At 44.0% G+C, this 27,970-nt stretch overlaps 3 protein-coding genes across 3 annotated transcripts; all 3 read left to right on the top strand.

Moving 5' to 3' along the window:
- Positions 1-6,450: 6,450 nt before the first annotated feature.
- Positions 6,451-8,049, top strand: LOC109436404 (mas-related G-protein coupled receptor member X2). Its single transcript, XM_019714944.2, has one exon. It carries the CDS (start codon positions 6,580-6,582, stop codon positions 7,573-7,575), a length of 996 nt encoding a protein of 331 aa, XP_019570503.2. The 5' UTR covers positions 6,451-6,579; the 3' UTR covers positions 7,576-8,049.
- Positions 8,050-14,462: 6,413 nt separating this feature from the next.
- On the top strand, positions 14,463-16,944 carry LOC141572453 (mas-related G-protein coupled receptor member X2-like). Its single transcript, XM_074337152.1, has one exon. It carries the CDS (start codon positions 15,408-15,410, stop codon positions 16,455-16,457), a length of 1,050 nt encoding a protein of 349 aa, XP_074193253.1. The 5' UTR covers positions 14,463-15,407; the 3' UTR covers positions 16,458-16,944.
- A 4,288-nt stretch (positions 16,945-21,232) lies between these two features.
- On the top strand, positions 21,233-24,910 carry LOC109436402 (mas-related G-protein coupled receptor member X2). The gene is made up of 2 exons (XM_074337151.1): positions 21,233-21,385; positions 23,232-24,910. Exons 1-2 carry the CDS (start codon positions 21,375-21,377, stop codon positions 24,247-24,249), a joined length of 1,029 nt encoding a protein of 342 aa, XP_074193252.1. The 5' UTR covers positions 21,233-21,374; the 3' UTR covers positions 24,250-24,910.
- Positions 24,911-27,970: the final 3,060 nt, after the last annotated feature.

Here is a 27,970-nt window from a genome sequence, read left to right as displayed (position 1 = left end):
ACAAGAATCCTTGACTCAAATCGAAGAATTTGGTCCTCCAGAGTCAATAGGCTACGGGGACCTATTCTATCCTACCCCAGCCCCTTTTGTCCCCACACTCTTGCTGCCAAAGACCAAATGCCCGCTGCCTTCACTCCTACATGCTCAGTTTCCCTCCTGGGCCCTGGCACACGGCAGGTGGTCTGTACTTTGTTAGCTGGAATCACCCTGGATGTATGCCCTGAGCTGACAGCCATTTCGGGGAAGTGTCTGACACTAATATTCCAGCTATGGCTCCAGGAGGGTGTCCAGAGACCCTCAAAGCCCTGACTCTCTTGATTCTCCCATGGCCCCCACACACTTCTGAGACCCCCTACAGTGAGCCGTTAGAAAAAGAATTGAGGCCTTTTGAGGCCATTCTTAAGGTAATCCCCTCAAACTGTTGAAGGTGATGTGAAGACCTGGGAGGGGAGGATAAAGAAATAGGAGTGACATATAAAACGAAGCACGCAAAGAAGCAAAGCAGAAATAGAACCATGCAGATATAAAGAGTAAGGGGACAAAGACCAAGAACTACACAGACACAGGGAAAGGTAGATATACAAACAGGCAGACGGTGGCACAGAGAGAACCCAATTCAGTGGAGAATTGTATAGTCAGAGAACCATCACTTTGATAGTAAGAGCTAAAAACTTCTTGTCATGCGTCCATTAGTGTCAGTCAAAGCAGCAGTTTGACTGCTGCTGTCTTTCAGAATTGACCAACCCAGGGCCTGGTCTTAATGCCTCCAGTGGTCAGCTTCAGACAGTTCCCCAGCATCCCTTGGAAACCATATTTCCTCTTCTGAATAAGGTGACACTATCAATGCAGTTCCCACCCCAGCAAAATCACCCAATGGTGACAGAGTCAAAGGTACGGCTTTTGTGGTGAAGGGAGCAATGCCGCACACTAGGGAGGAACCAGGAGTGACGTTGCCTGAGCTAGTCTAATGGATATATTACATTATTTACATTCTCAGCTTTTCCATCTGCAATGTGACCACAAGGTCCTCTACAAAATCTGGGTATCTATGAGTTTCGGAGAGATGCTGATGAACTAAAAGAAATCAGAATGGCTCAACACAATGTTGGGAGCTTCAGGAGAGAAAGGAACAGCAACAGTATAGTGGACAAATGCCTTCACAGAAGAGAGTTTGCTAATATTGAATACGAACATGTCAAATGTGAAATATTAAGCAGAAGGTCACTTAATTGAACCAATTAACTATGCACATCCAGAACGTAATTTCAACAGGCACTGGGTTGTTTGTCTGTGATGTTCACTCCTGATTACCCAATGCCTACACCAATGCCTGACACAAAGGAGACATTCAATAAATATATGGTAAATGAACTTATGCGAGACTTGGAGAAATTCCAACTGGGAAAACTAGTTTGTCTGAGAAGCCCTGTTTTAGGTCTTCACTCTCTTTGGTAGAAAACAATTCCCAGGACAGTGGGGAGGTAATAAGTGAAAGAAGCCTCCCCAGGCACCAGATCCAAGGGGAAGGGAAGGGACAAGAGAAAAAGAAACCTTCATAGGTACCATGGATTTTTTTAGTTTTAGACTCAAAACATATTAAAAAGAATAAATAAATAAAGCATTTCATTTTGCAGATGAGAAACTGAGGCCAAACAGGACCCACGATTAATAATTATCAAATTGAAAATACACTACTTATTATGCAACACCATAAATAGTTGGAAAATTTGTGTATATGTATCAAAGTTCATGCAAATGTTTTTATATGGAAGTATGACTGGAGATTTACATTTTCATTGATATTCTACATACTCATACTGCCTCACAGCAGCCTGAAGCACATTTCTGAAGGACAAAGCTGATGGAGTCACTTACTTGAGTAAATGCCTTAGGTGGATCCCCTTCACTCTCAGAAGGAGATTTATATTTCCTATTATGGCTACAAGCTCTGCTGGTCAATCAGGGATAGAAGATACACTTTTAGGACAACCCAAAAGTGAGACGTTTAACACAAGTGCCCCATGAGAAGTTGGCACTTCAAAAATTAAACCTTTAGTGTATTTCTCAAAAGTGAGAAATAAAACCACCAAGAAATTTCATGATCAAGTGTGGCTCTGGGTGAAGAAAAATTCTCTCCTGAGAATTTGTGCCAAAAGTCAGTATCATACTGTGGTCCAAATTCACAAAACCTGTAGTTTGTGAAACTTCAAATGACAGAGAGGTTTCTGGGAACATCCTGATAGATGAAAGCCATGCTGGGAAGTTCCCCCAGTCATTTAGAAAAAGGAAACACAGGTCCTCTCTGGAGGAACTCCACTATAATTCAGACCTCAAAGAAGTCCACAAATACAGTCCCAAGGCAAGTGAGCAGCTCACACTCAGAACTCACCACACACAAAGAAACAAGGCACCGTATGAATGGGGTAAAAGAAACAATAGACCATAAAATAAGATACGTATAGACTTTAGCATTGAAATTATCAGAGAATTCGATTTCTGCTATGCTTTAACAGGTAAAGACATAAAAGAGAGAATTAAAAATGTCCCGAATAGTATTTATTAAATAAGTTATCCCTACACACTCCCATTTCAAATAACCCCTTCATTACAGACTGAATCCATCTGAACCATGTTTGATGCCTGAGACTTTATGCTCTGCTACATTGATCGCTCTGCCTGTTTATGTGAGCACCTCAGTGTTCTTTCCCCTGACGCTTTGGAAGAGCCCCTCATATATATGAGCTGTCGCCAGTCCTCATGGCTTTCTATTATCTCCAGAATAAGTTGACGTTACATTTTATTATAACTTCTAATTTTTTTTTCCTATATGAGAAAGCTAACACTTTCTGTAGAGGAATTTTGTACCCAGCCATTTTTACTGACAAGTCTTTTGCTATACTGATTGTCAGCTGATTTTCTGTGGTTTTCCAGGTGGACTATCACACCACCTGCCACCTCTCCTGAACCCACTCTTTCAATCTTCCAGCCTCACCATCCATAGGAAACATACCTGTCACGATGGCAATGACTCCATATTGCGTATCCCAAGGTCAAATATTAGACCTCATCTCACTCAGTGCCTCACGGAGGACTAAGACTATTGCTCACTCCCATCTGCTAGAATCGGTTTCTCAGCTCAGTCTCAGGATACTGCTCTTCTCGTTTTCCCCTCCTTCAGGAGCTCCTTCTTACTACTGTGTTGGCTGGGTCCTCTCTTCTTCCAGGGGTCTGGAGGGTGGAGACCCTAATGCTGAGTCTCCAAACCCTTCTCCATCAACACTCACTCCAAGGATGAGCTCTCCCACCTCCTCTGGAAAGCCCGAGCGTAGTCCTGTGCGTTATTCATCACTGCATCTTCCCTGCCTGGAACAGTGCCTGGCACAGCACAGGCACACAGCAGTGCTGGGTCAATGCAGAAAAAAGTGAATGGGTTTTCTGACTACTTTAAATGCTTTATAGTTAAGTTTTTAAAGGAAATGACAAGTAACTGGACTTGGCTACAGCTTGGGCACATGAAAGGAAGTCATAGGAGCTAAGGCTGCAATGTCCTTCATCATCTTCATCATCCAGCTAACAAATATCCTGAGTAGAGGGAGAAAGACAACAGACAGTGTGTGTGGTGTGCTACATTTCTTACCCTTTAGGAGGGAACTCAATAAACTCTGCTGTTAATATTGACCAATCAAAACAGGAAATATAGTTTGATTATGCAAAGCTATAATATAACTGGTAAAAGAGCTAAAGTGGAAACTATAAACATTAGTTGCTATTGGGGAATGAGATGAAGAAGGACTTTGCATTTCACTTTATACACTTCAGTGACCTCCGCAATGAGACCAATGTGCATACCTTACTTCTGTGAGTCAATGTAAAAAGCTCAGGTGAGCCAGGCCATGGAGGGCCCGGAATGCCAAGCAAAGTGTTCTTTAGCTGTGGAATCTCACATTGCCTGGTGGGTGGGTGTCATGCAGGGTGTCATGCAGAGTCTCTGGTCCTGCTCCCCACATAAGAACGCAGGATATGGTGAGGGCACAAAGGAACACCCACAGAGCCATAGATAGGGGAGTCATACCACTATATTCTCGCTGGCGGCCGGGCGAACACACAAAGTAGGATCCACACGATCCACAATCCGCCGTCCACTTCTCTGCCTGCCAACCAACCAACCAACCAACCAACCAACCAACCAACCAACGCAGTCACGGCAGTTATATTAGTGGCTAATTGGCTAACTGGTAACAGCTGATGGCCAACCAGTCAGAGCTGATGGCCGTCTACTACCCAAGCCAGCACCTTTCCACGTGAGGCCGAGAGCCTGGATAATGCTCTCTGCGACTTTGTCTCCATACTGGGCCTCCTGCAAAGGCTCACAGTCGGCAGCGAAAGGCTCCAGGTCTGCCATTCTTCACAGGGAGGGATAGACAGGCAAGGATGGGGTGAGGCTGAGATAAGTGGTTGGAGTCAGGGCCCACGAGAAATGTCTCGTGAGGTCCTTGTCTCACAAATCTCCAGAATCTCATTGGCCAGTGTCCCCTGTGCAGGAAATCACAGGGTCTGTCCAGCATCTTGATAAGCCTCTCTTAGTCACCAGGTTTCACTCCTGCTCCTGCCGGCACCTCCTGTCCAGAGGGTGGAAAAGCATCCTCTGCTGTTTGTCTCCCCCAGGAGACTCTTCCTTTTCTACTCACCACCCTCAACGAGAAGATGGAGCTAAGGTAAGAGTTGGCTCACAACTCTCTTCTCTCAAAGGCAGTGTTGTTTTCTCCCTCTTAGTCCACATGCTACAATTTCATCTTGGGGAGGGGCAGGCAGGGGCCATGGGCACCCATCAGTGAGAGTCAGCACACGTGAGGCTCCCTCAGGAAAGCTTTGGGTGCTAGGAGATTAAATACGGGAGATCAACATGGCGGCATCCAGGTTCTGTCTGCTTCTGTTGTATCTCCCTAGTTCTCCCTTTCTCTCCAAACATTCAAATGTGCAACTATGGAGGCAATGGTTTGCTAATTTTAATTTAGGGAACAAGATGGCATGCAGACATTGCCTTCCAAGGCTAACTTATTGTTAATAACTTTGCTTTTCACAGATTAGCTTGCTGTTCAATGGGTTTGTTTGACTGTTTGTTTATTGTATCCTTGTATCTGGCTTGTCCAGTAGAAAACATAAGGCACAATCTAATGGGGTAATAGAGGAGAGTTTAATAAAGGGACTGTGTATAAAGTGTGGGTAGGGCTAAGGGAAATCTATAAAGGATACAGAGGCCCACAAAGACAAGTCACAATTGAGAGGTGTTCCCATTGCAATACCCAAGGGGTAAGGGAAGGAGAAGTTACCAGAACTCAGGGAGCACTATGAGTGTAGTTGTGGTTGTGACAGTCACAGTAGGAAAGTGCCAAACAGAGACTTTCTCCTTAAGTAGAGTAACACCATTACTGCCAATTCATAACCTGACAGGAGAGAGCTATGAAGTTAAAAACCCCAAATCACTCTCCTCCTGCTCTCCAGTCACCTACTAGTGTCTCCCGTTCACTGAGAGCAACCAGGAGCCAGAGGGAAAGGGAGCCCACTGATGGGGCAGAGAAATATCTTTGCAGAACAGAGAGGGCAGAGAAGATGGAAATGAGGTTTGATGACAAAGGGAAAAAACTCATGTTTCCTTCTAACCTTATCACAGTTGGTTTTCCTAGGACTTTCTATCCATGTGATTGGATCAATTTCCCATTGTATCTCCTCAGTTTGTTTGTTTCACTCTTTGCACCTCTCTATTTGGTGTCACTTTTATGGGAAAATCTCTCACTATCATCATAGATTCTTTGAGAATGGAATGTAGTTGGGTTTTGTTTTGTTTTTAAGATGAAAGTACACTCTTATTTATAAGTATCTTTTGTGTAAGATTTTGGTTTCTCTATAAAGAAATCCATTGTAAGAGTGACTTAAACTGTGCCCCACACACAGAGCTATGCACGGAGACACACTAATGGACAGGAAAAAGTACTTCCTGTCCTCACAGAGCTGACACACTGGGCCATTAGAGGCCTGGCAACACTCACACCTCTCATAACAAGAGGTGCCATTCCTTCATGACACTAAATCATGTTCTCCTTTCTGGTAAAGGAACACTGAGTCACTACCTAGCCCTGAGGTCACCCCTGGGGTTTCCAGCATCCTCCCCTCAAAGGAAATCTCAGCCCCAGGGCAGAAGGAATGCTGAGCTCAGTCCTGTTGTCATCCACGTAACCTGTCCAGACTTCTCTTCTCTTGCCACCAGGAGACATGTCATGACCAAGGAGTATGAGGAGAGGTGTTTGGACCATAGAATATTCCCATCTGTACAGGGTCCATGTTGCAGTAGACAGAGCCCAGGCTTTAGACTCAGAGAGAACTGGGTTTGAATCCATGTTCCAGGACAACAAGGCTGTGTGGCCTTCAGGAGGTACCTAATGTCTGCAAGCCTGCATTTCCCTCCTCTGTAACACAGGGACAGTAATTCTCCTGCAGCAGGGTGGCCGTGAGAGTCAGATCATACAGCAGGTGCTCAAGTCTTGTTTCTTTTCTACTAGCACCAGTGGAGGGTTCCTGAGCATGAATGCAACGGTCACAGCCTGGGGGACTGCAGTTACGCCAATGAATGGAAGTGACGAGACAATTATTCAAGCTTTCAGGATGGGGGCACTGATCTCCACCTTGCTGGCGGCCATCATAGCCCTGGTGGGGCTGGCAGGAAACGCGGTTGTGCTGTGGCTCCTGGGCTTCCGCATGCAGAGGACCGCCTTCTCTGTCTACATCCTCAACCTGGCGGGAGCCGACTTCCTCTACCTCTGCTGCCAGATTATGTATTCCCTGTATATACTCATGGACTACTTCCCTTCCATCCCCTATTCCATCCCCAGCTTTTTCATCCCTGTGTTCATCTTTGCCTACATCACCAGCTTGAGCTTTCTCAGCGCCATTAGCACCGAGCGCTGCCTGTCTGTCCTGTGGCCCATCTGGTACCGCTGCCATCGCCCCAGACACACGTCGGCTGTCATGTGTGCCCTGCTCTGGGCCCTGTCCCTGCTGCTGAGCATCCTGGAAGGAGAGTCCTGTGGCTTCCTGTTTAGCGGTGGACATCAGGTCTGGTGTCAAGTATTAGATCTCATCACTACTGTGTGGCTGATTTTCTTATTTGTGCTTCTCTCAGGGTCCAGCCTGGCCCTGGTGACCAGACTGCTGTGTGGCTCCCAGCGGGTGCAGCCGACCAGGCTGTATGTGACCGTCCTGCTCACAGTGCTGGTCTTCCTCCTCTGCGGCCTGCCCTGGGGCACCTACTGGTTCTTCATATGCTGGATTAACAGTGGTTTAGATGAGTTCTCCATTCCTCTTTACCTGGTTGCACATGTCCTGTCCTGTGTCAACAGCTGCGCCAACCCCATCATTTACTTCTTCGTTGGCTCCTTCAGGCAGCGATGGAGGAAGGGAAGGCAGACCCTGAAGCTGGTTCTCCAGAGGGCTCTGCAGGACACTCCGGAGGGGGATGAACATGGAGGACGTCCTCCTCAGGAAACCCTGGAGATGTCGGGGAGCACTCTGCTGTCCTGATTCAGAGTCTTGCTTTGTTCAGACACGTGGGGTTTGGAGAACCAACTTTGTCCCTATCAGGTTGGGAGGTTTCTTAAGTCTCTCAACCTCTGGGAATCTGAATCTGAACAGATAAAAATAATTATCCTGCTGATGAGGATTAAGTGAGACTGAGCCCTACACACTGGGTGCAGGGTCTCAGGACTGCCTTACCCAGGACACTCACTCCACAAACACCCTTGGGAGCTTTGCCAACGCTGGGGTCCAGGACTCTTCCCACTTTTGAAGAGTGCTACTTTCAGCAGAGACTAAGAGCAGCACAGGAAAAGTCTAACTTTCTCTGATTACCACACTTCATAGAAACTAAAAATACCTTACATTCTTGACAAGTGTTTTAGTTATTTTCCTACAATCTGTCTCAAATACATTAAAAGGAATGAAATTTAACCTAGTCCACAGGACCAATCTTCTTTGGTTTTGTCAGGTCTTACAATAGCTGCATAATAAATAAAGTAATAAATATTTGTTGAATCAATGATGTAATAATTAATAAATGATGAATTGTCAAATCATCTGTGCTCAACCCCTTTTTCCTAGATTTGAGACGCCATCTTTAAGTTAATTGCTTTCACCATTTTCAACCTTTGCAAGCATGAAGTGAAATTTCATAACCAGATAAATCAATGTCAAAGCACATTTTAGATTTTGGGTAGGTTCTCTTCCAGTGTTTCCTTTACCGTGCCCTCCGGTAGAATTCTACATGCTCCCTTCTTTCTAACCCTTTAACTTTGCCCTGACTGTCTCTTTCTGGAGACTCTCTAATCCTTTGTGTCAGGTTTCCAATGGGTCTTACTGGACTCTATATTCTCTGAGGACAGCTAGTATGTCAAATACTCCTCTTATGCAAAGACCTCTCAACATTTATTAACCTCATTACAGAAAAACATTTTTTAAGTTACATATTCTACAAACAAATGTATTGAGTGTCAATGTTGGCTTTTAAACATTTTTAATGCAGGTGTAATTAAGAGAGAGTGATTGCACAGATCATCACTTCAGTGAGTTTTGGCCGTGGTACATTCATGTGACTCAAACCCCAATCAAGACACATCCTATTTTCAGCACCTCTGAAAGTCCTCTCCTGTCCCTCCCAGTCATTCCTCCTGCCACAGAGGCCACCTTTGTTCCTACTTCTGTCACAAGGTTGGTTTGCCTGACCTTTGACTTCATATATTTAGGACTATGAAACGTATTTTTTTGTTCCTACCTTCTTTCACTCGGCATAATATTTTGGGATTTACCCATGTCATTGCCTTGCACATATCAGTAGTTTGTCCCTGGTATAAAGCTGAGTGCTACTTCATTACATGGGTGTACCAGTCTATTTTCATATTGATAGGTAACTAAGTAGCATTCCACATATAGGAAACTGTTATGAATAAAGCTGCTGTGAACATTCTTTTTCAAGTCTTTTCCTGGACATAGGTTTTCATTTTCCTTGGATACATGAGATGAAGTGAAACGTCTGGGTCATAGGAAGATGTATGCTGAACTCGATAAGAAATTACCAAACTCTCTTCCTACAGTAGTTGTCCTATTTTAAATTCCCAACCAGCAAAGTATGCAACTTCCATTTGCTCCCCAGGCTCCCAAAAGCAGTATTGTCAGCTTTGTAAATTTTGTTCATTCAATGAGAGTGACGTGGTATCTCCTTGTGTTTAATTTGTATTTCCCAAATGACTCTTGAAATGGAGCATTGTTTCATGTGCTTATCTTCTACACGTATGACTTTGACGTGTCTGTTTAAGTTTTGCCCATTTTTATTGTGTTTCTCTTTTTCATCATTTATTTGTAGGAGTTTTTATATACGCAGAATGAGTTCTTTGTTAGTTATGTGTATTGTTAATATTCATCCAGTCAGTAGTTTGCCTATTCATTTTCATATATTTTATGTTTTAAAGCACTTTAAAGTTTAAAGAGAAATTGCACCGAAAGTACAGAGAGTTCCTACATACTCCCACTCTATCTATACTCACCCATGCGTTTCTCCCATTATTAATATCTTGCATTAATGTGGCACATTTGTTCAAATTGAGGCACCAATATTGATACATTGCTATAAGTTGAAGTCCATAGTTTACATTAGAGTTCACTCCTTGCGTTGTATAGTTCAATGCATTTGACAAATGTAGACAATCATGCATCTACCATTACAACAGTATTAGATAGAATAGTTCTCTGCCCCCAAAATGAACTGAGTACCTTACTATAGATTTTTTTTTTAATTTATCCTGTTTGGTGTTCTCTGAGCTACCTGGATCTGTGTTTTGATACTTGACAATAATTCAGGAAATTCTCAGCCATTATTACTTCAAATATTTCTTCTGTTCTTTTCTCTCTTTCTTCCCTGTCTGATATTCCCATTACATGTATGTTACATCTTTGTAATCATCCCACAGCTCTTAAACACTGTGTTCTGTTTTTTCAGTTTTTTTCTCTTTGCTTTTTATTTTTGAAAGATTCTATTAACATACCGTGAGACTCACTGTTTCCTTCAATGGTTGTATCTAGTCTACTGATGAGCCTAGCAAATGTATTCTTCATTTCTGTCACAATCTTTTTATTTCTAGCATTCCTCTTAGAGTTTTCATCTTTCTGCTTATATTATCTATCTGCTCTTGCATATTCTCCACTTTTCCATTAGAATCCTTAACATATTAACTGTGGTTATGTAAATTCCCAGTCTGATCATTCCAATTTCTTGGCCATATCCTAAATCCTTAACATCTTTTGGGTAGCCAATTGATCCTGCTGTAAATATTGATAACTTTTTTAAATGGTTTTCTTTTTAAGATGTTTTTATTGGGGAAGGTGAACAGGACTTTATTGGGGAACAGTGTGTATTTCCAGCACTTTTTCTTTTTCCAAGTCAAGTTGATGTCCTTTCAGTCAGTTGTGGAGGGTACAGCTCAGCTCCAGGTTCACTTGCCATTGCTAATCGCGGGGGGCGCGGCCCACCATCCCTTGGGGTCCCCAGTAATCGAACTGGCAACCTTGTAGTTGAGAGCCCGCGCTCCAACCAACTGAGCCATCCCGGAGCTCAGCGGCAGCTCAGCTCAAGGTGCTGTGTTCAATCTTAGTTGCAGGGAGCGCTGCCCCCCATCCCTTGCGGGACTCCAGTAATCAAACTGGCAACATTGCGGTTGAGAGCCCACTGGCCCATGTGGGAATCAAACCGGCAGCCTTCAGAGTTAAGAGCATGGAGCTCTAACCGCCTGAGCCACCGGGCCGGCCCCGATAAGTTTTTTTAAATAGAAATTTTTGTTTACTATCCATGTCTATCACCATAACTAGTAAAAGAACTTCTAAGAAAAGCTGGAAAAAGCTGTTTCTTCTGCAGAATAGTATTCAGGTAGAACTTTTCCATTTATTTGCTGCACTCTACCACAATTGGAAAGAAAATGTAAACCTGCATGCCTTACTACTATGATAAAGTGAAAGAGTGGGACAGGCCATGACGGTCTTGAATGACAAGGAAGGAGGGTGCGCTTTATTCTTAGTTATACAGCCTCCCAGAGTAGGCTCGCCTTGCTTGCCATTGCTGCTCAGGTACACAGTTGACAGCAAAAGGCTCCACAACAACAGCCCCTTGCAGGGACAGGTACCGGATGGGGAAGGGATAGCCAGACATTGGGAGAGAGTGGCGGCAAAGCAAAGGTTGAGAAACATCTCATGAGGGGTCATGACTCAGAGAAGCCTGCACTCTCATTTGCCAGCAGCTCCCTGTACAGGAAATCACAGGGGTTATTCAGCATCTTGATAACTCTCGCTCAAGCACCAGGCCTCACCCCTGTTTCTGCCAGTGCCTCTCAGGGCAGAGAAGTGTCCTCTATCAACTGTCAACGTCAAGAGGCTCTTCCCTTCAGCACAGATCCGCTTATTACCCTCAGCAAGAAGAATGGAGGAAAGGTACGTTTATCAAATGTTCGTTCTCAAAGCCACCATTGGGGGGTGTTTTGGGGGTTTTGTTTGTTTGTCTTTTGTTTGTTTTTTTGAGTGGACATCCAGATAATTCCATTTGGTTGTGGACTATTCAGTACCCAAGGGACTCCAGCCAGAAAAGACAAGAGACATGAAGTACCCACCGGGCAACTTAGGGTGCTCGCAGCCTCAGTTGTGGAGATCTGAATTGGTAAACCCACACTATTGCCCCCTTATTATGTCTTCTTTCCATTCTCCCCTCTATCCCAACCATTCAAATGTGCTTCATGGTGAGAAATGTGTTGCTTTCCTTAGTTTCAGAGCAAGACAGCTTACATGCATGCATCCCAAAACTACAGTTCTATGAATAACCCAGGTGTCTGCTTTTCTTGCTTTTCAAAATTTTCTTTTCTATACCTCTCAGTAAACAGATGACCTAAAATAGGATGATTGACAAGAGTTTATTCGGGACAATTTACCAATCGGGGCAGGTTTAGGGAAGATTACATGGGATGGTGACACTTACCCCCAAGGAAAGCAAGAGCAGGAAGACTTAACATCGCTAAGCTTAAAAAACAAGGGAAAGTTACCACAGCTCAGGCAGGGCTGTGGCTGTAGCTATAATTGTCACTGTAACTCTAAGAAAGGCCACCAGACAAGGATATGTCTTTAGGTAGAGTAACACTGCCACTGTCTACTCACAGCCTGGCAGCAGAGTGCGAGGAAGTTAAAAACCCCAAATCAGTCTCCTTCCGCTCTCCGGTCACCTACCAATGTCTCCTTTTCACTGAGAGCAACCAGGAGCCAGAGGGAAAGGAAGCCCATATGAGACACAAAAACATCTCTTCCTGGGACACAGAGGAGGGTAGCGAAGATGGAAATGAGACCATGATGACTAATGGAGAAAATCCAGTTCTTCGTATAGTTCCTTATAATTGGTGTTTCTTGGCACTTTCTCTTTCTCAATGTGATTGGATCAGTTTCTCATTGTATCTCCACAGTTTGTTTCTTTGACTGTTTTATTGCACCACTCTATCTGGTGTCACTTCTTTGGAACAATATTTCACTATCATCATAAATGCCTTGAGAAAGTAAGGTAATTTTTTTAAGGTGGGGCACACAGGTATTGATAAGTATTTTAAGTTCCTTGCTCTAGAAAGAAATCCATTATAATCGTTTTTTAAACAAGAGAGAAGTTACTAGGACTGGACTGGTGACCAGAAGGCATCAGACACAAGGGATCTTCCAAATTGCTGCTCCCCATCCCTAGAGAAGTGGCCTCATTCTTTCTCATAGTTCTCATGGCTCCTGCACACATCAGCATTCCATCCAAAGGAAAAGAGGAAAAGGAAACACACAACTCAAGAGTTAGTCACATCATTTCTGCTCACCTCCCATCGGCCAGAACCTAGTCACTAGGTGTCATCAAGCATTAATGGAGGCTGGGGTTAGAATCCATTTTGTGGTCTAAAACTCTCAGAATTATTATGTGGCTGAGGAAGAAATGGATATTTGGGCCAATGAGCGTTTTCTATACCCCTGAATCTCTCACATTCTGAGATCACACAAAGATTTTTCTTGGGTGCTTGCTTCTCCCATAATGTGGCAACTAACAGTGGGAAGTCTTGGGCAGGGCTCCCGGAGACCAGGACTGGTATTGGACCTGCTGTTCACGATGTGATCTCAGGAAATTCATTTGACTCTTTAAGTCTCAGCTTCTTCCTGTGTTAAATGAGGATATTACTATAACAGATGGTCTCTAAAGAATATGTGCTAGGTGCTGGGGATACAATAGTGAACAACACTAATCAAACAAAAAAAAGAAAGAAAAACCCCAGACAGTTCTAGGCATCATTATTGAGCACTGAGTTTAAAAAGAAAAGCAAAAGAAAACAAATATACATACACTTAAAAATTAGGGCAATAAACTGGGTTGAGTTCCACGCAGAAAAAGTCCATGACGCCCTGAGGGAGGACAACAGACATTGTGGTTTCCATCCATTACCTCATTAGTCCAGCAAGGACCACAGCAACTAAGAGCGATGAGAATTCAGTCCCCGTGCTACCTCTGCATCAAGGGAACCCTGCCTACCTCCACTCCCTTACTCCTGCCCTGTGTGAGCCCTGGCCGGTCTGAACGGATTGGGCCCTTTCAGAGGCAAGAAGGGGCTCAGCTGTCTTCATGCCACTTCTTCTTTCTTCCATATTGGATGGGCTTCACTTCCTTGTTATTTACAAAACTTGCCTATTCTACTTTAATAAAACACACAAGTGCATTGCCATTTTAGGTTTGTCCCAGAGAGTCCCTCATTTCCTTTCCCACCACTCTCACCCTGGACACACCACTCTGGTAGTGGGGCTGCAGGACTGGTGAAAGACCAAGACTCTGACATAAACCTGTGCTTTCAAATCCGGACTCTAGCACTTGTGGGTGTGAGTCCTGGAGCATATCACTCACTTACTTGTTCTCTGTTTGCTCATATGCAAGTTGGGAATAAGAATACCACTGGCCTCACAGGGCTACTTAGAGGACTCAGAGATGGAATACCAAATATGCACTGGATTACATGCTACTCTTCACCTCCATGTGAGTTGGCCTTGTTTTTCACCTGAATTCTGCAGGAGCATCTCTCTTTTGACCTAAAGCCATTCATAAACTGGAAATGAGCATTTCTTAAAGCCCCACCAAGCATTACACAAATGCTTTAATCTGCATAGAGATCTCTACTCAAAATCACCTGGGAAATCACCTGGGGGGACAATAGGTGGGTTTTATATTACACATGTCATAGAAAAATCATTTAATAATCCCTCTTCGGTATTTCTAAGTCTCAGCTACCTTATTCAGACCCATTGCCTCCTCTCTCTTGACTTCCCAACCTTGCTTCTTTACCCTCTAAAATGCAGAGAATTAAATTCAGCCCTGAATCTTCTCCCTAAACTATGTACTTAAATCTCCTAGTCACTCACTAACGCCACACACTATGTAGTTCTCCCCTGCTTGCAGACGTCACAATGGCCATCAATTGTTACCTGTGCAGGCATAAAGAAATCTTTCAAACATACCCGAGCTTTTCACAGAGGAATGATTAGGAATAAAATTTTCTTTTCTTTACTAATGTCATAAAAAAAAATTTTTACATAATGTTGAATCCAAATTTTCCACTACCTGAGGCTCCTCATTCACTCATTCATTCATTTGTGGAACAAATATTTCTTGACTACCCATTGTGTCAACCACATAGTTATAGGCCTTGAGGGCACAGCAACAGACAAGAGTAAAGCACGTCCGTCCTTCATTAAGCTGACACACTGGGCCAATTCTAGCCCAAGAGGCCTGGGTATCCTCACCCTGACATAACAAGTGGTCACAGTCCTTTCATGACCCTAAATCATGATCGCCTTACATCCTGGCGGGTGGACCACGGTTAGTACTGGTATATCCCTGGGGCTTCTGACTTCCTGCCCCTGAGCAGAAACCATTACCCAAAGCAGAAGGAATCCTGGACTCAGAGTCCTGTTGTCATCCTGACAGGCCGTCCAGACTTCTCTCCTCCTTCCTCCAGAGGACATTTCATGGCCTAGGACTCTGAGTGGAGGTGTCTGGACCATACAATATTCCCATGTCTTTAGAGGGTCCCTGTTGCAGTAGAGAAAGCTTAGGCTTTAGAGTCAGAGAGAACTGAGTTTGAACCCAGGATCCAGGACACCAAGGCTGTGTGGCCTTCAGGAAGCACCTTAATCTCTGCAAGCCTACATTTCCCTCCTCTGTAACAAGGGACCACAATGCCCACGTGGCAAGGTGACCATGAGAATCAGTGATCATACAGCCTGTGCTTAAGTCTTGTGTGTGTTCCAGGGGCACCAGTGAAATGTTTCAGAGCATGGATCCAACTGTCACAACCTTGGGGACAACACCAGTTAATGAAAATAACAAGGCCATTTCTGCAAATGAAAGGGAGATTGTGATCTCAGTCTTGCTGATGGCAATCTTTGGTCTGGTGGGGCTGGCAGGAAACGTGGTTGTGCTGTGGCTCCTGGGCTTCCGCATGCGGAGGAACAGCTTCTCTGTCTACATCCTCAACCTGGCGGGAGCCGACTTCCTCTTCCTCTGCTGCCAGATGATGCGTTCCCTGCAGACAATCATCAATTACTTCCATTCTGTCTCCACTGGCATACCCCGCTTTTACGTCATTGTGTTGAACTTTGCCTACATCACCAGCTTGAGCTTTCTCAGCGCCATTAGCACTGAGCGCTGCCTGTCTGTCCTGTGGCCCCTATGGTACCGCTGCCATCGCCCCAGACACATGTCGGCTGTCATGTGTGCCCTGCTCTGGGCCCTGTCCCTGCTGCTGAGCATCCTGAGAGGGAGATACTGTGGTTTCCTCTTGAGGGATCATGACCAAGACTGGTGTCAAGTATTTGATTTCATCACTGCTGGGTGGCTGATTTTCTTATTTGTGCTTCTCTCAGGGTCCAGCCTGGCCCTGGTGAGCAGACTGCTGTGTGGCTCACAGCGGGTGCAGCCGACCGGGCTGTATGTGACCGTCCTGCTCACAGTGCTGGTCTTCCTCCTCTGCGGCCTGCCCTGGGGCATCTACGTGTTCCTCATATGGTGGATTAATAGTGGTTTAGATGAGTTCTCCTTTCATCTTTACCTAGTTTCACATGTCCTGTCCTGTATCAACAGCTGCGCCAACCCCATCATTTACTTCTTCGTTGGCTCCTTCAGGCAGCGATGGAGGAAGGGAAGGCAAACCCTGAAGCTGGTTCTCCAGAGGGCTCTGCAGGACACTCCGGAGCGGGAGGAACATGGAGATGTCGGGAAGAGTATTGGGGCAGTGATGAAGAGCCTATGTCCTGGTCAGTCAGACATGATTTTGAGGGTCAATACTGCCCTGCCAGCCTTGGCAATTACCTAGTCTTCTCTCAGCCTCATGCCTCAGAAATGACTCAGTGGTTCCTCAGTGTCTTCATTTATGTTGTTTTTAATCTGGCTTTTCTAGTTTTTCTCAGAGAAAGCATTAGTCTGAATGTTACACCTCTCCATCATTACCAATAAATTTCTCATGTCATTGTCCTCTGAATCTCCTTCGTGAATTTTTTTTTACAATTTTTATTGCAATGGAAAGAATCCTGGTCTGATGCTGTAAAAACCTTGTTCATAATTGTTTTTATCCAGTTCATAATTGACAGGATAAAAAAAATAAGATTTATTTTTCTCTCAGATTATGTATTTCACTCAGATTATTATATTATTATTTCTTTCTTCCTTAAGATTCATCTTTAGTCCTGTCATTAGGGGCATTGACTTATAGATGATGTAATACAGAATTGTACACCTGAAAACTATGTAATTTTAGTAACAATTGTCACCCCAATAAATTTAAAAAATTAAATAAAAAACAAATAAATAAAATGGCAAAAAAAGAAAGCTTGAATAAGTGATTTTCATTGCTGCTAATCTCATTGATTTCTATGGGTTTTGGGAAAATGATGTCCTTAAAGACATAATCTCTACCTGCATCAGAACATTCCAGGAAATTCGGCTTATGACATGTTCTCTGGTGGCAAAGTGACAAGTTTGCCATGGGTTGTAGTAAAGAAAACCATGGCCTTTACCTTTGAAAGCTGATGAACGGTTATTTGGCTCTCGCCTCAACCAGACTGCAATCTAGAAACATGTCCCACCAATTCCAATTTGGCCAATGCAACGTCAGTGTCCATTTCAAAATAGAAGTTATCTTGGAAACCACTTATTATTATTAGCTTACAGGTATGTTTTTGGAACTCGCTGTGAGCCTCAAGAATTTGCACTGATTGTTCTGGCTGTGACTTTTGGTCAGTTTCATGGCCAATCCCCATGAGGAGCAGGATTGAAAACATCTTATTCTTCTATAGTCATGTCAGTTCTATTGATAAAAATTTAGATTTGGCACAGAACTCTGGACTGTTCTGTGCCAGCGGTTACTCACAGAACTCAGGCAGACAGAGAGGGTCCACTATGAGATGGTGAGACAATGCAGTGGGCTGTCTGTTCCTTTCAGACAGTGTGGCTGCCCCTAACATATACCTTCAGAGGATGGAATTGACAAGAGAACTGCCAGTACTCAGGAGACACTACAGGTAGCTATGCAAATCATACCAACTACAGTCTTCAATTTTTCCAACCAAATGTATCAATCATTCCTAAAGCAGAATTCAGGTTCCCTGACCCCAGACCCAATGCCCTGCCCAGTCCAGCACTCTGCTGATTCTGTATCCTACACGCATCCCTTCTGTTCCAAATGCTGTTGTAGGGCTTGGCTGTAGATAAGGGCTTCTTCAACTGTATTGCAGGGTGGTGGGAGAAGGCAGGAAAACAATGCTTGTAGGGAGGGTGCTTCGATGTGATGCAATCAACTTAGAATGAGGGTCCTGATGAAAGTCAGCCCTGTGAGTTCTGTGATTCCATCAATTACAGAGCTTTGGTTTAATTGGTCCATGACAAGGAGCCCTGAAGGGAAATTTCATCTTGCATTTGAATCAAATACTGACAGAATAACCTGGCCATCTGGTTATTCTGTCAGTGGAGGTCCTCTGCATGTTGGCTGCAGGGAAAGGTAGAGCTCCTGGATGCTCAGGCTTGGACACTGCTGCCCATACCAAACTCCCCTGGTTCCAACATTCCTGTACTGGAGCACTTACAACGTTGTACTGTATTGTTTGGTTTGTGTATCTCCCTCTTCCACCACACTGTGAGGTCTTTGAGAACAGATAGCAGGTCATTGAAACCCTACTGATGGGATTTGGCCTGCAACCTAGAAGCTTCCCAGCAACTATTTTTCTCAAGCAGCTCCTGCCTGAATGACTCAGTGTTGTCTAGCTTCGTTAAAAGACTGGCTCAGTCAAAGAAAGAAACAAAAAAGACGGCTCAGTCACCAGGTGTCCCTGTAGCCGCTGTAGGCATCTCCCACTCAAGGAAACAGAAACTGTTCCTGGAATTGGTCACTAGGAGGAAGCTTCTTCCCTTTCATTACTGGTCTATTCACTGCCCATGGGAGAAGAATGAGCAAAGAGTCTACTCATGAGCGGCCTTCGTTCCACAACCAGTGACAGTGTCAATGACAGTGACATTCCAACTGGTACATTCATAATGAACAATCCCTCTGATATCAAAAAAGTTTAGCAATATTGTTGCAACAAGTTCGTGACCTTAAATGTCCATGTGTACACACACACACACACACACACACACACAAACACACAGGTTGGATAATTAGGTTCGCCAACCTTTCTCCATGAAAGTGCAGGGTAGAAAGTTTGCAGACTTAATTGTCTGACCTCGTGTCTGTGTGTGTGTGTGTGTGTGTGTGTGTGTGTCATTATATTAGCATTTTGTTAAAACTATGCATTGTAAATATTTTTCCAGTTTGTTATTTCACTTGCTGATGATGGCCTTTTCCATGCAGAAAAACTATTTTTTATTTTTAATAGTTATTTTCATCAATATTTTCATTTATGGTTTCTGTGTTGTGGTTAGCAACATCTCCAATAGAAGGTTACAAAACAGTTTCTCACATTTTCTTTTAATTCTACATGATTCCCTTATTCTTATTCAAAAATACAATCCATTTGAAAAATAAAACGCTATAGGATGCAAGGTATGAGTCCTGCTGTATTTTATTCTAGGTAGTTACCACTTGCCGAATAGTATTTATTAAATAAGTTATCCCTACATACTCCCATTTCAAATAACCCCTTCATTACAGACTGAATCCATATGAACCATGTTTGATGCCTGAGACTTTATGCTCTGCTTCATTGATCGCTCTGCCTGTTTATGTGAGCACCTCAGTGTTCTTTCCCCTGACGCTTTGGAATAGCCCCTCATATATATGAGCTGTCACCAGTCCTCATGGCTTTCTATTATCTCCAGAATAAGTTGACGTTATATTTTATTATAACTTTTTTTTTTTTCCTATATGAGAAAGCTAACACTTTCTGTAGAGGAATTTTGTACCCAGCCATTTTTACTGACAGGTCTTTTGCTATACTGATTGTCAGCTGATTTTCTGTGGTTTTCCAGGTGGACTATCACACGACCTGCCATCTGTCCTGAACCCACTCTTTCAACCTTCCAGCCTCACCATCCACTGGAACCACACCTGTCACGATCAGCAATGACTCTATATTGCGTATCCCAAGGTCAAATATTAGACCTCATCTCACTCAGTGCCTCACGGAGGACTGAGACTATTGCTCACTCCCATCTGCTAGAATCGGTTTCTCAGCTCAGTCTCAGGATACTGTGCTCTCCTCGTTTACCCCTCCTTCAGGAGCTCCTTCTTACTACTGTGTTGGCTGGGTCCTCTCTTCTTCCAGGGGTCTGCAGGGTGGAGGCCCTAATGCTGAGTCTCCAAACCCTTCTCCATCAACACTCAGTCCAAGGATGAGCTCTCCCAGCTCCTCTGGAAAGCCCGAGCGTAGTCCTGTGCATTATTCATCACTGCATCTTCCCTGCCTGGAACAGTGCCTGGCACAGCACAGGCACACAGCAGTGCTGGGTCAATGCAGAAATGAGTGAATGAGTTTTCTGACTACTTTAAATGCTTCATAGTTAAGTTTTTAAAGGAAATGACAAGTAACTGGACTTGGCTACAGCTTGGGCACATGAAAGGAAGTCATAGGACCTAAGGCTGCAATGTCCTTGGTCATCTTCATCATCCAGCTAACAAACATCCTGAGAAGAGGGAGAAAGACAACAGACAGTGTGTGTGGTGTGGTACATTTCTTACCCTTTAGGAGGCAACTTGATAAACTCTGCTATTGACATTGATAAATCAAAACCAGAAACAGTTTGATTATGCAAAGCTGTAATATAACTGGTAAAAGAGCTAAAAATTGAAACTATAAACATTAGTTGCTATTGGGGAATGAGATGAAGAAGGACTTTGCATTTCACTTTATACACTTCAGTGACCTCTGCAATGAGACCAATGTGCATACCTTACTTCTGTGAGTCAATGTAAAAAGCTCAGGTGAGCCAGGCCATGGAGGGCCCTGAATGCCAAGCAAAGTATTCTTTAGCTGTGGAATCTCACATTGCCTGGTGGGTGGGTGTCATGCAGGGTGTCATGCAGAGTCTCTGGTCCTGCTCCCCACATAAGAATGCAGGATATGTTGAGGGCAAAAAGGAACACCCACAGAGCCATAGATAGGGGAGTCATACCACTATATTCTCGCTGGCGGCCGGGTGAACACACGAAGTAGGATCCACACGATCCGCAATCCGCCGTTCACTTCTCTGCCTGCCAACCAACCAACCAACCAACCAACCAACCAACCAACGCAGTCACGGCAGTTATATCAGTGGCTAATTGGCTAACTGGTAACAGCTGATGGCCAACCAATCAGAGCTGGTGGCCGTCTACTACCCAAGCCAGCACCCTTCCACGTGAGGCCGAGAGCCTGGATAATGCTCTCTGGGACTTTGTCCCCACACTGGGCTTCCTGCAAAGGCTCACAGTCGGCAGCGAAAGGCTCCAGGTCAGCCATTCTTCACAGGGAGAGATAGACAGGAAAGGACGGGGTGAGGCTGAGATAAGTGGTTGGAGTCACGGCCAACGAGAAATGTCTCGTGAGGTCCTTGTCTCACAAATCTCCAGAATCTCATTGGCCAGTGTCCCCTGTGCAGGAAATCACAGGGTCTGTCCAGCATCTTGATAAGCCTCTCGCAGTCACCAGGTTTCACTGCTGCTCCTGCCGGCACCTCCTGTCCAGACGGTGGAAAAGCATCCTCTGCTGTTTGTCTCCCCCAGGAGACTCTTCCTTTTCTACTCACCACCCTCAACGAGAAGATGGAGCTAAGGTAAGAGTTCGCTCACAACTGTCTTCCTTCAAAGGCAGTGTTGTTTTCTCCCTCTTAGTCCACATGCTGTGATTTCATCTTGGGGAGGGGCAGGCAGGGGCCATGGGCACCCATCAGTGAGAGTCAGCACACGTGAGGCTCCCTCAGGAAAGCTGTGGGTGCTAGGAGATTAAATACGGGAGATCCACATGGGGGCATCCAGGTTCTGTCTGCTTGTGTTGTATCTCCCTAGTTCTCCCTTTCTCTCCAAACATTCAAATGTGCAACTATGGAGAGCAATGGTTTGCTAATTTTAACTTAGGGAACAAGATGGCATGCAGACATTGCCTTCCAAGGCTAACTTATTGTTAATAACTTTGCTTTTCACAGATTAGCTTGCTGTTCAATGGGTTTGTTAGACTGTTTGTTTATTGTATCCTTGTATCTGGCTTGTCCAGTAGAAAACACCGGGCACTAGCTAATGGGTTAATTGAGGAGAGTTTAATAAAGGGACTGTGTACAAAGCGTGGGCAGGGTTAAGGGAAATCTATAAAAGACACGGAGGCCCAAAAAGTCAAGTTATAATAGGGAGGTGTTACCATTGAAATACCCAAGGGGTAAGGGAAGGAGAAGTTACCAGAACTCAGGGAGGACTATGAGTGTAGTTGTGGTTGTGACAGTCACAGTAGGAAAGTGCCAAACAGGGGCTTTCTCCTTAAGTAGAGTAACACCATTACTGCCAATTCATAACCTGACAGGAGAGAGCCATGAAGTTAAAAACCCCAAATCACTCTCCTCCTGCTCTCCAGTCACCTACTAGTGTCTCCCGTTCACTGAGAGCAACCAGGAGCCAGAAGGAACGGAAGTCCATTGATGGGGCAGAGAAGTATCTTTGCAGAACAGAGACGAGCGTAGAGAAGATAAAAATGAGGTTTGATGACAAAGGGAAAAAACTCATGTTTTCTTCTAACCTTATCACAGTTGGTTTTCCTAGGACTTTCTAATCATGTGATTGGATCAATTTCCCATTGTATCTCCTCAGTTTGTTTGTTTCACTCTTTGCACCTCTCTATTTGGTGTCACTTTCCTGGAAAAATCTCTCATTATCATCATAGATTTTTTGAGAATGGAATGTAGTTGGGTTTTGTTTTGTTTTGTTTTTAAGATGAAAGTACACTCTTATTTATAAGTATCTTTTGTGTAAGATTTTGGTTTCTCTATAAAGAAATCCATTGTAAGAGTGACTTAAACTGTGTCCTACACAGAGCGAGGCATGGAGACACACTAATGGACATGAAAAAGTACTTCCTGTCCTCACAGAGCTGACACACTGGGCCATTAGAGGCCTGGCAACACTCACACCTCTTATAACAAGCGATGCCATTCCTTCATGACACTAAATCATGTTCTCCTTTCTGGTAGAGGAACACTGAGTCACTACCTAGCCCTGAGGTCACCCCTGGGGTTTCCAGCATCCTCCCCTCAAAGGAAATCTCAGTCCCAATATAGAAGGAACGCTGAGCTCAGTCCTGTTGTCATCCACATCAGCTGTCCAGACTTCTCTTCTCTTGCGACCAGGAGACATGTCATGATCAAGGACTACGAGGAGAGGTGTTTGGACCACAGAATATTCCCATCTGTACAGGGTCCATGATGCAAGAGAGAGCCCTTGCTTTAGACTCAGAGAGAACTGGGTTTGAATCCATGTTCCAGGACAAGGCTGTTTGGCCTTCAGGAGGTACCTAATGTCTGCAAGCCTGCATTTCCCTCCTCTGTAACACAGGGACAGTAATTCTCCTGCATCAGGGTGGCCGTGAGAGTCAGAGATCATACAGCAGGTACTCAAGTCTTGTTTCTTTTCTACTAGCACCAGTGGAGGGTTCCTGAGCATGAATGCAACGGTCACAGCCTCGGGGACTGCAGTTAAGCCAATGAATGGAAGTGACCAGACAATTATTGAAGCGTTCAGGATGAGTCTACTGATCTCCATCTTCCTGGCGGTCATCATAACCCTGGTGGGGCTGTCAGGAAACGCGGTTGTACTGTGGCTCCTGGGCTTCCGCATGCGGAGAACTGCCTTCTCTGTCTACATCCTCAACCTGGCAGGAGCCGACTTCTTCCACCTCTGCTGCCAGATTGTGTATTCCCTGTGTATACTCATGGACTACTTCCATTCCATCCCCATTTCCATTCCCCGCTTTTTCATCCCTGTGTTCATCTTTGCCTACATCACAGGCCTGAGCCTTCTCAGCGCCATTAGCACTGAGCGCTGCCTGTCTGTCCTGTGGCCCCTATGGTACCGCTGCCATCGCCCCAGACACATGTCGGCTGTCATGTGTGCCCTGCTCTGGGCCCTGTCCCTGCTGCTGAGCATCCTGGAAGGGAAGTACTGTGGCTTCCTGTTTAGCAGTAGACATCAGGTCTGGTGTAAAGTATTAGATCTCTTCACTGCTGGGTGGTTGATTTTCTTATTTGTGCTTCTCTCAGGGTCCAGCCTGGCTCTGGTGACCAGACTGCTGTGTGGCTCACAGCGGGTGCAGCCGACCAGGCTGTATGTGACCGTCCTGCTCACAGTACTGGTCTTCCTCCTCTGCGGCCTGCCCTGGGGCACCTACTGGTTCCTCAAATACTGCATTAATCATGGTTTAGATGAGTTCTGCTTTCATCTTTACCTGGTTGCATTTGTCCTGTCCTGTGTCAACAGCTGCATCAATCCCATCATTTACTTCTTTGTTGGCTCCTTCAGGCAGCGATGGAGGAAGGGAAGGCAGACCCTGAAGCTGGTTCTCCAGAGGGCTCTGCAGGACACTCCGGAGGGGGATGAACATGGAGGACGTCCTCCTCAGGAAACCCTGGAGATGTCGGGCAGGATTCCGGCCTCCTGATTCAGAGTCTTGCTTTGTTCCGACACCTGGGGTTTGGAGAACCAACTTTGTCCCTATCCGTTTGGGAGGTTTCTTAAGTCTCTCAACCTCTGGGAATCTGAATCTGAACAGATAAATATAATTATCCTGCTGATGAGGATTAACTGAGACTGAGCCCTACACACTGGGTGCAGGGTCTCAGGACTGCCTTACCCAGGACGCTCACTCCACAAACACCCTTGGGAGCTTTGCCAACGCTGGGGTCCAGGACTCTTCCCACTTTTGAAGAGTGCTACTTTCAGCAGAGGCTAAGAGCAGCACAGGAAAAGTCTAAATTTCTCTGATTACCGCACTTGATAGAAACTACAAGTACCTTACATTCTTGACAAGATTTTTAGTTATTTTCCTACAATCTGTCTCGAATAAATTAAAAGGAATGAAATGTAATCTCTTGCCCAAGACCAATCTTCTTTGGTTTTGTCAGGCCTTACAATATCTGCATAATAAATAGAGTAATAAATATTGTTGAATCAATGATGTAATACATTAATAAATGATGAATTTTCAAATCATCTCTGCTCAATCCATGTTTGCTAGATTTGAGACACCATCTTTAAGTAAATTGCTTTCACCATTTTCAACCTTTGCAAGGATGAAGTTAAATTTTATAACCAGATAAATTAATGTCAAAGCACATTTTAGATTTTGGGTAGGTTCTCTTCCAGTGTTTCCTTTACCGTGCCCTCCGGTAGAATTCTACATGCTCCCTTCTTTCTAACCCTTTAACTTTGCCCTGATTGTCTCTTTTTGGTGACACTGTAATCCTTCATGTCAGGTTTCCAATGGGTCTTACTGGACTCTATGCTGTCCAAGGACAGCTACTGTGTCAAATATACCTTTTATGCAAACACCTCTCAACATGTATTAATCTCATTACAGAAAAAACTTGTAAGTTACATATTCTATAAATAAATATATTGTTTAAACATTGCCCTTTTAAACATCTTTAATGCAGGTGTAATTAAGAGAGAGTGGTTGCACAGATCAGCACTTCAATGAGTTTGGGCCGTGATACATTCATGTGACTCAAATGCCAGTCAACACACATCCTATTTTCAGCACCTCTGAAAGTCCTCTCATGTCCCTCCCAGTCATTCCTCCTGCCACAGAGGCCACCTTTGTTCCTACTTCTGTCACAAGGTTGGTTTGCCTGACCTTTGACTTCATATATTTAGGACTATGAAATGTATTTTTTTGTTCCTACCTTCTTTCACTCGGCATAATATTTTGGGATTTACCCATGTCATTGCCTTGCACATATCAGTAGTTTGTCCCTGGTATAAAGCTGAGTACTACTTCATTACATGGGTGTACCAGTCTATTTTCATATTGATAGGTAACTAAGTAGCATTCCACATATAGGAAACTGTTATGAATAAAGCTGCTGTGAACATTCTTTTTCAAGTCTTTTCCTGGACATAGGTTTTCATTTTCCTTGGATACATGAGATGAAGTGAAACGTCTGGGTCATAGGAAGATGTATGCTGAACTCGATAAGAAATTACCAAACTCTCTTCCTACAGTAGTTGTCCTATTTTAAATTCCCAACCAGCAAAGTATGCAACTTCCATTTGCTCCCCAGGCTCCCAAAAGCAGTATTGTCAGCTTTGTAAATTTTGTTCATTCGAATGAGAGTGACGTGGTATCTCCTTGTGTTTAATTTGCGTTTCCCAAATGACTTATGTAATGGAGCAACATCTCATGTGTTTATTGCCTTTTGGTATTTTTTTGAAGTGTCTGTTTAAGTTTACCCCATTGTTATTGTGTTTCTCCTTTTAGTCATTTATTTGTAGGAGTTTTTATATATGCAGAATGAGTCCTTTTTTGTTTACGTGTCTTGTAAATATTCATCCAGTCAGTGGTTTGCCTATTCATTTTAATATATTTTATGTTTTAAAGCACTTTAAAGTTTAAAGAGAAATTGCACAGAAAGTACAGAGAGTTCCTACATACTCCCACTCTATCTATACTCACCCATGCGTTTCTCCCATTATTAATATCTTGCATTAATGTGGCACATTTGTTCAAATTGAGGCACCAATATTGATACATTGCTATAAGTTGAAGTCCATAGTTTACATTAGAGTTCACTCCTTGCGTTGTATAGTTCAATGCATTTGACAAATGTAGACAATCATGCATCTACCATTACAACAGTATTAGATAGAATAGTTCTCTGCCCCCAAAATGAACTGAGTACCTTACTATAGATTTTTTTTTTAATTTATCCTGTTTGGTGTTCTCTGAGCTAACTGGATCTGTGTTTTGATACTTGTCAATAATTCAGGAAATTCTCAGCCATTATTACTTCAAATATTTCTTCTGTTCTTTTCTCTCCTTCTTCCCTGTCTGATATTCCCATTACATGTATGTTACATCTTTGTAATCATCCCACAGCTCTTAAACACTGTGTTCTGTTTTTTCAGTTTTTTTCTCTTTGCTTTTTATTTTTGGAAGATTCTATTAACATACCGTGAGACTCACTGTTTCCTTCAATGGCTGTATCTAGTCTACTGATGAGCCTAGCAAATGTATTCTTCATTTCTGTCATAATCTTTTTATTTCTAGCATTCCTCTTAGAGTTTTCATCTTTCTGCTTATATTATCTATCTGCTCTTGCATATTCTCCACTTTTCCATTAGAATCCTTAGCATATTAACTGTGGTTATGTAAATTCCCAGTCTGATCATTCCATTTCTTGGCCATATCCTAAATCCTTAACATCTTTTGGGGAGCCAATTGATCCTGCTGTAAATATTGATAAATTTTTTAAATGGTTTTCTTTTTAAGATGTTTTTATTGGGGAAGGTGAACAGGACTTTATTGGGGAACAGTGTGTATTTCCAGGACTTTTTTTTTTTCCAAGTCAAGTTGATGTCCTTTCAGTCTTAGTTGTGGAGGGTACAGCTCAGCTCCAGGTTCACTTGCCATTGCTAGTCACAGGGGGCGCGGCACACCATCCCTTGGGGGCCCCAGGAATCGAACAGGCAACCTTGTGGTTGAGAGCCCACGCTCCAACCAACTGAGCCATCCCGGAGCTCAGCGATAGCTCAGCTCAAGGTGCTGTGTTCAATCTTAGTTGCAGAGAGCGCTGCCCCCCATCCCTTGCGGGACTCGAGTAATCAAACTGGCAACATTGCAGTTGAGAGCCCACTGGCCCATGTGGGAATCAAACCGGCAGCCTTCAGAGTTAGGAGCATGGAGCTCTAACCGCCTGAGCCACCGGGCCGGCCCTGATAAGTTTTTTCAAATAGAAATTTTTGTTTACTATCAATGTCTATCACCATAAATAGTAAAAGAACTTCTAAGAAAAGCTGGAAAAAGCTGTTTCTTCTGCAGAATAGTATTCAGGTAGAACTTTTCCATTTATTTGCTGCACTCTACCACAATTGGAAAGAAAATGTAAACCTGCATGCTTCACTACTATGATAAAGTGAAAGAGTGGGACAGGCCATGACGGTCTTGAATGACAAGTAAGGAGGGTGCACTTTATTCTTAGTTATACAGCCTCCCAGAGTAGGCTCGCCTTGCTTGCCATTGCTGCTCAGGTACACAGTTGACAGCAAAAGGCTCCACAACAACAGCCCCCTGCAGGGACAGGTACCGGATGGGGAAGGGATAGCCAGACGTTGGGAGAGAGTGGCGGCAAAGCAAAGGTTGAGAAACATCTCATGAGGGGTCA

Source organism: Rhinolophus sinicus, linkage group LG06 (assembly GCF_036562045.2).
Source record: "Rhinolophus sinicus isolate RSC01 linkage group LG06, ASM3656204v1, whole genome shotgun sequence".
In the NCBI taxonomy this organism is placed as follows: domain Eukaryota; kingdom Metazoa; phylum Chordata; class Mammalia; order Chiroptera; family Rhinolophidae; genus Rhinolophus; species Rhinolophus sinicus.
Note: the sequence above shows the minus strand (reverse complement) of the source record. Positions and strands in the feature narration are given on the sequence as shown.

Coding starts and splice junctions, on each gene's coding strand:
- LOC141572453 (XM_074337152.1), top strand. CDS start 15,408: ATGTTTCAGAGCATGGATCCAACTGTCACAACCTTGGGGACAACACCA.
- LOC109436404 (XM_019714944.2), top strand. CDS start 6,580: ATGAATGCAACGGTCACAGCCTGGGGGACTGCAGTTACGCCAATGAAT.